General features: G+C 46.7%; 1 protein-coding gene across 1 annotated transcript; it reads right to left on the reverse strand.

Annotated features, from left to right (window-relative positions):
- LOC110071452 (zona pellucida sperm-binding protein 3) lies at positions 1 to 8,466 on the reverse strand. The gene is made up of 9 exons (XM_072981883.2): positions 6,411 to 8,466; positions 5,079 to 5,197; positions 4,885 to 4,988; positions 4,043 to 4,220; positions 3,538 to 3,655; positions 3,341 to 3,432; positions 2,086 to 2,231; positions 676 to 798; positions 1 to 164 (listed from the first exon to the last, which is right to left on the reverse strand). Exons 1-9 carry the CDS (start codon positions 6,825 to 6,827, stop codon positions 46 to 48), a joined length of 1,416 nt encoding a protein of 471 aa, XP_072837984.2. The 5' UTR covers positions 6,828 to 8,466; the 3' UTR covers positions 1 to 45.
- Positions 8,467 to 10,062: the final 1,596 nt, after the last annotated feature.

A 10,062-nucleotide genomic window follows, 5' to 3' on the forward strand; every position in this document is an offset into this window, starting at 1 on the left:
TAATGTCTTCATTTATTTATTTTTGGTAACCTCAAAACACACTATTTACGGAGAACCAGACCGCTTCCTCCGAGAACAAAGGATTCCTAGCGTAGCGAGAGCCAGGATCATGGCAATGGCCATCAAGATGAGGCCGGCCAACATCCCAGGAGAGCGAAACAGGTCTGCGAAGAGGAAAGCGAGAGTTAGCAGCTTTCAAATCAACCCCTCAGCAATCCCAACATCACAATAAAGTAGCAGCGAGCATGAATGGGATTCTTTTTTTCTTGAGCCTCTCTAGAAAAGGCCAGGCTAGATCAGAAGGTATAAACCTCTCCCTGCCTGGGTACAGTGGTCTCACTTTGCTTGAGTGTAAGAACAAAATAACTGAAATACATGCTATTCAAGAAGCAGGCCACTAGACATGCTAAGTACAAGCATCATTTTAGGGCACCACCAGACAGTAATTTGCAAAACTGTGTTTCAGTGTTACATCCAGAGTTTTGAATTAGTTCCCATTCCATTCCCACTGAATATTTTCCCACATTTATCTCTCAGCTTGGAAAAGGAGATATTTTGGGTTGGCGTCTTCGAGACGTCTACGAGGAGCTGTGCTTTGCTGAGGGATTCTGGGGAGTGTAGTTCAAAAAGTCACCTTTTGCAAGCCCTAGCTTACAGATCAACATTCCAAATTACCCTCTTCTCCTAACGTTCCTCGTGCTCCAGTGTGACGTCCAGCGAGGCTCCTGGAAGTCATGTATGCATCAAGGATGAGGATCGGGCCCAGCATTACATCCGTCTCCACTTCCTTCAGCTTATCTGTATTCAGAGAAAGTTAAAATGACGCTCATGAGACCACGGTGACACTAGCAAGCGCTGGGCTGGAGGCTGAAAAATAAACTTCCTTAGGGTGTCAAGTCTCAAAGAACTGTTCTGATTGTTGCAGAGTTTCAAATTTTTGGTTAACTCCTCTAGCTGCACCACAGGAGGAGAGGGAGTCACAGAACAGAATAGCTTCCAGTTTCCCAGATTAGTCCACCCCTCTCTCATTGATGGGCACTTAAAAGTCTCAAGAATTCACTCAAGACATGAGCAGCAGAAAGAAAAAAAAGTGTCATTATCTACAGTTGAACAAATCAAATAGCAAGCTGACCAACATGCCTGTTTTCAGCAACAGACTTCAACAGAGGGAAAGAGGACACAGAGCAGAAAGGGCTGGGCTCTCTTTGAATTCAGAAGCAGGGAAAGAACGATTGCTTAGTGCTGGATCGATGGATAATCACTCCAGCCCAGAAGGGTCCCTTCCAAGCCAAACCTATTAAAGGCAGCATGCGAGATTGCAAAAAACCTCCAACAGTGGTTTCCCAAATCTCTTCCCAGGACAGGAGATGAATTCTCAGGTGAGCAGCACCAGAAAATGAAAAGGTCTGTTCTTTTGCAGGTCAGGTGGCTTTAAAGCCTCAGCATCTATCTCCAACAGATTCAGCACAAAGTGATTTTTATGTGTTGTGCATGCACAAGACTGCTGCACCAAGACATCGGAACTAAGAGGAGACGACCGAGGAGAGAGCTGGTAGTTATCAACACTTATGTCCCTTCACACTATTTTCAGCACAGCAAGAAGTGAAGCACCAACACAGGGACTCCTAAACCTTGTTTGGTGGCTCAAGGATACAGATCTACGCAGACTTACTGGCTGAAATATTGGTAGAAAATTGCAACTAGAATTGGTCCATTCAATGTATGGAACTTACAGAGAGGGTTGATTCATCAACTCTCCACTGATTCAATGGGCCTACTCTGGTTGCCACTTACCACTGGATTTCAGCTAGTATTGCACAGCTGTTACACCAGGGACCACCCCTAGGATATGACAAGGGCCTTCCAGTCCCCACCAGGCTCAGGTTTTTGTCCTGAAACCTGATGGAAAGGGGAGCTACTGATCTGGCAACCCTGCAATTGACTGCTTGTTATCATCATCATCATCATCTTAGAATTGCAGAGCTGGAAGGGATCCTATGGATCATCAAGGAGTTGCAGTGGGGAATCAAACTCCCAATCCCTACTTAAACCACTGAGTGATCCATTCAGAACCGTTGACCATACTATGCTTAGCAGGCTCTTCCTCTCCAACAGATCGCCGTCCTCTTTCCCATCTGTCCCAGGGGCGTAACCTTCTCGGCTGGCCTTGTTCACAGTTCCTGTTCTCACAACAGGCACAGATGCTCTGGGTCCCTTCCACTGGAATCCAGCTGGAACAGAACAGGTGGTGGGAAAGCAGATGTGGAACATGAAGGTTACCTGCAGAACTTGGCGTTAAGACAACATCTAATCTCTCTCCTTAGGGCACTGCTTCCCAACCTTGAGTCCCCAGATGTTCTTGGACTACAACTCCCAGAAATCCTGGTTAGTACAACTAGGGGTGAAGGCTTCTGGGAGTTTTAGCCCAAGAACCTCCTGGGACCCAAAGTTGAGAACCACTGACTTAGGGAAATACTTCTCAACTGTTATCTGTCCAGATGTTTTGGACTTCAGCTCCCACAAGCCTCGGCTGCTTTATCCAATGCTTTGGGATTCTGGGAGTCGAAGTCCAAAACAACTGGGAGGCTAAAGTTTGAGAACCACTATATGGGGGGGCATTTTGAGAACCAATCTTTCTTGTTTAAATTGGAAAGGAGGCTAGAAATATTAAAAGCAAAAGTGCCTCTGTTGGCCAAAAACAGGATCAGCAATTTAGGAATCTGATATTTGGGAGGCTCATTGGATTATAAGCCATTTCGCAAGTAGCAATGTGTAAGCCTTTGAGTTTGACAGAACTCTTGATATAGGCACAATGCTAAACAAAGCAAGTGGGAGTGGACAGATGTTCAAACCATGGAGGCTGCATTTGGACAGCCTCCGAAGAGGGAAAGTGGAGGAGGCTGCAGACTTTCAAAGTAGATTCTCTGAAGGACTAAGAAGAATTATAGGTTGTATCAGGGATTCTCCTTAGTGTTACTAGGAAGAGAAAAACAACACAATCTTGGTTTGATTCTCACACCCTACAACTGAACTACTACTCCCAGAAGCCTTCACCACGAGCTGTGCTGGCAAGGGCTGCTGGGAGTTGCAGTCCAAGAACCTCTCTCTGGGGACCCAAGACTGGGAAGCACTGCTCTACCAGACCATTCCAAATACCTCAATCAAACTACAACTCCCAGGATGCTATGTAGACTGAAGCCGTCAGGGTTGAATGGGTTTCCATCTGCTGTAACCGTGAAGGGTAGATCAAGGTCCTTTTGACACAGATCGCTTATCAGGGGAAGGAGGAGGAAGAGGACTCGATCCCTTTCTTTGCCAGGGGGCATCTCAGTCCACTCACCTGTCACTTGCTTTGTTGAAAGAACAAGCCTTGTGTTCGTGGTCAGGAGCCCGATCCACCGCAGAAACCTTCAAGTGGCACGTGATGTAGATCTAGACGAAGGAAGACAGACCAGAACGAAAGGACCTCAGTGCATCGCTAAGGGCAAAGGTCACACCGCAGGGCCATTTAAGCTATGGCCATAGAAGGCCTCTCACCAGATCCCGGGGATCTTCTGAGAATCGAAAGACCTCGACGGTGAACCGGAGGGAGTCTTCCCTGAGCCTTGGTGACAGAAAAGCCGAGCTGGCATCCGACCTCCCGTCCATGAGGCAGCTGAAGAGCAAAACCATAAGCATTGACTTCCACGGTTTCTTACGTGGGCCACAAGAAAAAAAAATCCATATTTTTTGGGGGTAACACCTTTGTAAGGTTAATCAAAAGGGTGCAAACTTCAGAGATCTGCAGGTCTCTTCATCGGACAACAATCCTATGAAGACCTCAGACAGCTGCACCTGGATTTGTTTATTTACTTAAAATATTTTCACCCCACCTTTCTCTTTTAAAAAAGGACCCCTGGTGGTTTACATCATTCAAAATACAATATTATGTCCCTTTAGATGCTTCAATAAAAGTATAATATTAGCACCTGCTTTGGGAGTTTGTCTTATTTTGAAAATATTCCTACTTCCGTTAAAGAATAAACATCCTCTGGAGTCTTACCCTTTGTAGTCAATGATGGAATATTGGGGAGCAGAGTCCCTGCCTGGGCTCAGAGTGGCCACACAGTTGTCAACAAAGAGCCTCAGGGGCATATGGTTCTCGGTGTTCACGTCAGCCTGAATGTGCATCACATCTCCCAGCTGGTACCCATTGGAGGCTCTCTCAGCGCTCCAGTCCTCTGGAAAGGAAGATGGTAACAGCACCTTACTGAGATGGGAATGGAAGCTAAGCACCATAGGGAACAGCAGACAGAAAGATTGCCAGATAACCATTTATCTCTCTCCATTTCTCTCCCTGATTTTCTTCCAGGTAACTACTTGTTGCTATTTCTCAGGCTAGACTTCCTTCCTGCTTTCTCTCCAAGTGTAAGCTGGCTGCTCTTGCTCCTAAAAAGAGGCGGCAAGCAGACAGCCACACAAATAAAAGTTTGCTCTAAGGGCTTCTATAAGCAAATAATTCCACCTAACCTGCTGTATCCCTCAGTGGATTTCCAGAATCAATAAATATAAGATTTCTTTGCCAGTTATCAACCACCAGCCCTCCAAGTTTGTTTTCTTTCAATAGACACAAACAGCACCAAACTGGCAAATTCTGTATTTTCTTATTTATCTAGTGAAAACATGGCTTGTAAAACAGCCATCCTTCCTGAATGGTGTTACTTTCTGCACATTAAGGAGTATTGTGTTACAGAATTATTCCCCCCCCCCACATAGCTTGCTATGCTAGCTTTCTACATGCAGGGAAGTTTTCCGCCTGCAGCAGCTCTTTGTTTTGAAAATTCCACTTATGCCCTTGCTATGCAGGGCATCTCGTTTGTCCCTTGCAAGGACTCGGGACCCCACCGTTCATTAAGCGTAAGAAGAAGCTCAACTTCTCTTCTGCCGAGAGAGTCGAAGTAAAAGGGACCCAGGTGGGCTTGATAGCCTTGCTGCTCACGTTGTTTTTCCTGGAAAGAGAGAAGAAAAGTGAGAGATCTCGCCTGGAAAGCAAATCTCTGCCGCGCGCCTTCCTCCCAGCCACCATCATGCACGCTCACCTGGGGTAATGACACTCAATGGGGACTTCGGCCGGACTGGTCCGCAGGATGATCGCACTGGCGGAAGGAGTCGGGTTATAGTAAAGACTGATGCTGTAGACCAGCGACTCGGGGGTCATCTGGAAAAATCCAAGGGTGATCAGGGTATAGGAGACGGCCCCAATCCATTGGTCTGTTATACTTGCAGACAAGATGAACGGAAGCATCTTGCCTGGAAAGACGCAGACCCACAAGACCACAATGCAAAAACAATTTCTGGACAACCACTTCCAGAAACATCTTGTCTGTATCGATGGGACTCCCAGTGTGGTGTAGTGGATAAAGGGACAAACTAGGATTCTGGAGGACAGGGTTCGAATCCCTGCTCAGCCCTAGAAATTCACTGGGTGAATGGAACTGGTAAAACCACTTCTTAAATCACTTATCTTGACAACCCTATTAGGTTCACAATCAGTTGGTTCTAACTTGATGGTGCAGAACAGAGAGAGCTCGGGTGCCGAGTTCAAATTCAGTACCCCTCTAGTAAGATGCTGTGCATGCATCGTGAAGGCCCCATCTTCTCCCAGGAAATAATGTATCTTCAACTAGCTTTTTCCTTAGCGGGTGGCTGTCCGAGAGGGATTTTTCAAATTGGACTGTTGTGCTCTATTGCTTTTAAATGTGCTTTTAGTATTGATTTTGTTTGCCATTGTTGATATGATCATTGTTTAATTCTTTTTAAACATTTGTATGCCTACTGCTTTTAGCTTTTAAAAGTTGCCCTTTTAATGATGATCTAAGCCACATTGGTTCTTTTTAAGGGGGTGAAAATATAATAGATAAAATTAAGATAGATAAAGACAGAAAGATAGAGAAACAGTTGGACAGCTAGTGCCACGTCTGAAGAGAAAGAGAGATAAATGTGGATAAAATAATGAGATATACCTGCAGAATTATCTGCCTTCTTTTTATATCCAGCACCACAAGGTGGCATTAAAAAGTGTGTGTGTGTGTGTGTGTGTGTGTGTGTGTGTGTGTGTGTGTGTGTAAAGGCTTGTGGGGTCTTGAGACTAATATCAAGTTGCAGTGTAAATATAGGCCCCCATCCAATTGCTAGTGCCAGTTAGAGTAGACCCACTGGAGCAACTGTGGAATGATAAGTCAACACTTGTGTAAAGCCTGTGGGTTCAGTGGGGGGCTGGTTTTATTCCACTGGGCTTTGGGCGGACTGCAAGAAAGGCATAAAGGTCACCAACCAGAGTGCCAGCTTGCCAAGCCGTGGGACTTAGGGGGGCAACTCAAAACCAAGCAAAGAGCCACCGGCCGACAAAAGAGACGAAACCGGGCACATACCTGCAAGGTGCTGCCACACTCATGGAGCCCCACGGCGAAGGTCACCAGGTCTTGAGCGGCATCGTAAGAAGTGGGCTGGCAGCCCAGAGAGCCCAAGGTGAGGTCCGTGGCTTTGATAGGCCTCCCGGTACCAAAAAGGTCCCTGTTGACCGTCACCACCACTTGGGCCTCCCCACACTGGGCAGCCACCGGGGTCAAGGGGGACAGGATCCTTGGCTGGGAAGGATCCACCCAAGCCTGGGGATAATTCTGAGACCAGGACAGGGCATAGGGCTGCCCCACAGAGGGATCTGTTCTTGCCGCAGAAGATCTCCATCCCAGTGGATTCCTGAAGACACCGTCCCAAGAGTCAAAAGCAGCTCCTTCCCAGACAGCCCAGCAAAGGCAAACAAGGGCTAAAGACTTTAAGAGCCCCATCCTGTACTTGAAAAGGAAACCAAGGTAAACCAGAGGAATGGTGGTCCAGAGAGCTTTATAGGCGATGCTCAAACCCTACGCGCATCCCACCTGCCTCAGGTAACTCTGGACCCAATCATAACCCTTGGCTACCTGCAAGCTTTTCCAAGAGAGAGGAAGAGAGAAGCAAACTGCAGCTAAATCCCAGCTGAAATCACTCTGCTCATTGAAGGAAGCTGTTGCTGCTTAAATGGTGTGTGTGGGAGGGGGATATGAACACTTTCAGCCTCGATTCTGAAACTACTTGCAAATTTACATCGTCTCCTAGGTGCAACAGGACATGGAGCTGAATGTTGTTGCGTCTGCCTTCTTTAAGCAACCACTTGCAGAAGGCTGTAGGGACTCCTTTGTGTCTTTAAGGAGGGATGCTTTTAACAGGTGCGACTTCCTTGCAAAGTGTTGCAATGAGAAAAGCAGGCTCTTGTACTTTCTTTTAGAAGCCCCGGGAATTTTCCATGTGCTGTCAAGTCAATTCTGAGTGATGGCAACTCTTTTCAGAGTTTTTCTGGGTAGAGAATACACAGAAGTGGTTTACCCTTCCCTTCTTCTGGGGCCACCCCGGGGACTTTGCAGCTTACCCAAGGCTCCGTAGGCTGGCTCTACTCCCAGGAAGCACACAGTGGGGGAATCAAACTCCCAACCTCTGGCTCTGCAGCCAGAGATCTAAACCTCAGAGCTATCCAGCCACCTCCCAGAGAATTTGCTGGCTCTCGAAGGGTTGTATTTGTGTTTGTGTTCTTGCAAACAAACAAAAAGAAAGTTGGTGAAACATCAGGAAGAACAACCTTCAGAACATGGCCAAAGAACCCAAAAACCCACAACAACAATCAAAAAAAGTTGTGTTTTTTAAAAATTTGTTGATGTTTGCCATGTTGTTTAGACTGCTTAGAGTTGTATTTAAGTCAGTGGTACAGAAATGCACAAATAAATATAAATTAATAAATTGTGCAGGGCATCACGGAATTGCAGGGTTGAGCTGTAGGGAAGGCTTTAGAATACATGCCACCTTTTGCCAGCAGTGGCCCATAATATTTTACCTGGAACAAATGGGTGTGTGTGTGTCTTCCTGCAGAAGAATAAATGGTCCCAAATCTGACGATGCAAACTGTGATGAGCATCCCTCAGCCAGTTTACTCTTGCACATAGAGTAGGCAACTGCAGTAAGTCCTTGGCAGCAGACGGCTGCTCATGAATAAGGCGCTCATTACATTCCCGGGCAGGCTTTTGGTTGTGCGGCTGGAACGCAACCAGTGTCTTATTCATGAGTGGCAATCTGCCATCAAACCGCAACCGGATTTCCCTTGTGTGGGTGTAAAGCAGTGATAGGATTCTGACCGGTAATGCTCAAAAAGTACTGGGGAGAGACGTCCATCTGCCAGTGGGGACATTGTCTGAAACCACAAGGTGGCCATCCTTGAACAAAAGAAACTCAAAGACCTATTCCAAAGGAAAACAACTGAACAAGAATACATCAAGTAGCTCCTTTCTGTCCTCCTTCCACTCTGGCCTTTTCTTTCTTTCTGTCCGTGGATGAGTGAATCAGTGGATACTGATCCCGCAGATAAGGGGGCCCTACCATACTGTATTGCACCTTAACTAGTCCCCAAAAGTGGCTCAGCCAGGAAGTCCTGCCTCCTGCATGTTTGCTCTTGCTTATTTTACCTCGAGAGACCAGCTGTATCAATCTGTACTTTTCATTTCTCATGCTCTGGGAGCGATGGGAAGGATGAGCGATGCTGCCACCACTGCCGGATGCGTGAGTGGATGGTCCGGCCCTGGGGGCCGGAGCCTTGTTAAGTCCAGTTGTGCGGGGGTATTCGTATACGAGGACCCCCATCTCTACATGAGATCACTGGGATTGAACAAAGCAGAGTTTATTGCTTTAAATATCCCTTCCGCTTACATTTTCCCAAGATTGTTAAGTGACTTGAGAAGACCACTTAGCCAGTTCATGCATGACACTGGGAAATTAAAAACGTCCTCTGCTCTTCCATGGAAGGAAGGAAAGCAAAGATTGTTTTGGGTTTTGCTTTGTTTGTTTTCGCTGCTGCCCTGGGAAGTGCAATCCAAGAAAAAAATTTAAAAAATGAAAACAGTAAATGATAGTAGGCATCCTTCAGTCTCGAGGGACTATGGTAACATGCTCTGAGTAGAGGTCTTGGAAGAGCATCTAGTGTGGCTGAGAAGGCCAATTCGAGAGGGACCATCCCTTCCACACTGAAGACAAATACCATCAGTCCCCTGTTCAGGTCCCTGGTTTTGCTGGATTTGGGTCCGCCTCAGCCTGCTGAACAAGGGTCTCTTCAAATTGGGAGAGGCCATGCTGCACCACTTGCCTCCAGGCTGAATGCTCAGATGTCAATGTTTCCCATCTGTTGAGGTCCGTTCCTAAGTTTTAAAGCTCTTTTATCACCACTGTGATCTTGCTAATGAAAGAAGTCCCATAGGGGAGCAACCATATCTACGCCTAGAGCCGGATCTCCCAGTGTACAGTATCATCTGCTAAATACCTGCCATGGTGTCCTGCAAATTTGTCCACTCTTTTCCGCTTCCTGACACAGTACTCAACATTGTAGAGTAAATGCACAACTACTTTTGGGGTGGGGGGGCGACTATAATGTGCATCTTCTGAGGAGGTTGCTAAGTTTTGGTCTGCCACTTCGCTAGCATGCAGTGTTCGCTGCATTTAGGCATTGCCAGCCACTGGTCCCATCACCTCCTGGGAAACTGAAGGGGAAGATATGGAGGCAGTGACAGATTTTACTTTCTTGGGCTCCATGATCACTGCAGCTGGAGACAGCAGCCACAAAATTAAAAGGCGCCTGCTTCTTGGGTGGAAAGCGATGACAAACCTTGACAGCAGCTTAAAAAGCAGAGACATCGTATTGCTGACAAAAGTCCGAATAGTCAAAGCTATGGTTTTTCCTGTCGTGATGTATGGAAGCGAGAGCTGGACCATAAAGAAAGCTGACCGCTGAAGAATCAATGCCTTTGAACTGTGGTGCTGGAGGAGGCTCTTGAGAGTCCCCTGGACTGCAAGGAGAACAAACCTATCAGTTCTAAAGGAAATCAACCCTGAGTGCTCACTGGAAGGACAGATCCTGAAACTGAGGCTCCAATACTTTGGCCATCTCATGAGAAGACTCCTTGGAAAAGATGCTGATGTTGGGAAAGTGTGAGGGCAAGAGGACAAGGG

Source organism: Pogona vitticeps, chromosome 12 (genome assembly GCF_051106095.1).
Source record: "Pogona vitticeps strain Pit_001003342236 chromosome 12, PviZW2.1, whole genome shotgun sequence".
NCBI lineage: Eukaryota > Metazoa > Chordata > Lepidosauria > Squamata > Agamidae > Pogona > Pogona vitticeps.

Excerpts from the sequence above, each read along its gene's own strand:
- LOC110071452 (XM_072981883.2), bottom strand. The coding sequence starts at position 6,827 with ATGGGGCTCTTAAAGTCTTTAGCCCTTGTTTGCCTTTGCTGGGCTGTC. Across the intron at positions 5,198-6,410 it reads AGTGTGGCAGCACCTTGCAG|ATGACCCCCGAGTCGCTGGT; the intron begins GTATGTGCCCGG and ends GGATTTTTCCAG. Across the intron at positions 165-675 it reads AGGAACGTTAGGAGAAGAGG|ACCTGTTTCGCTCTCCTGGG; the intron begins GTAATTTGGAAT and ends TCCTCTTCGCAG.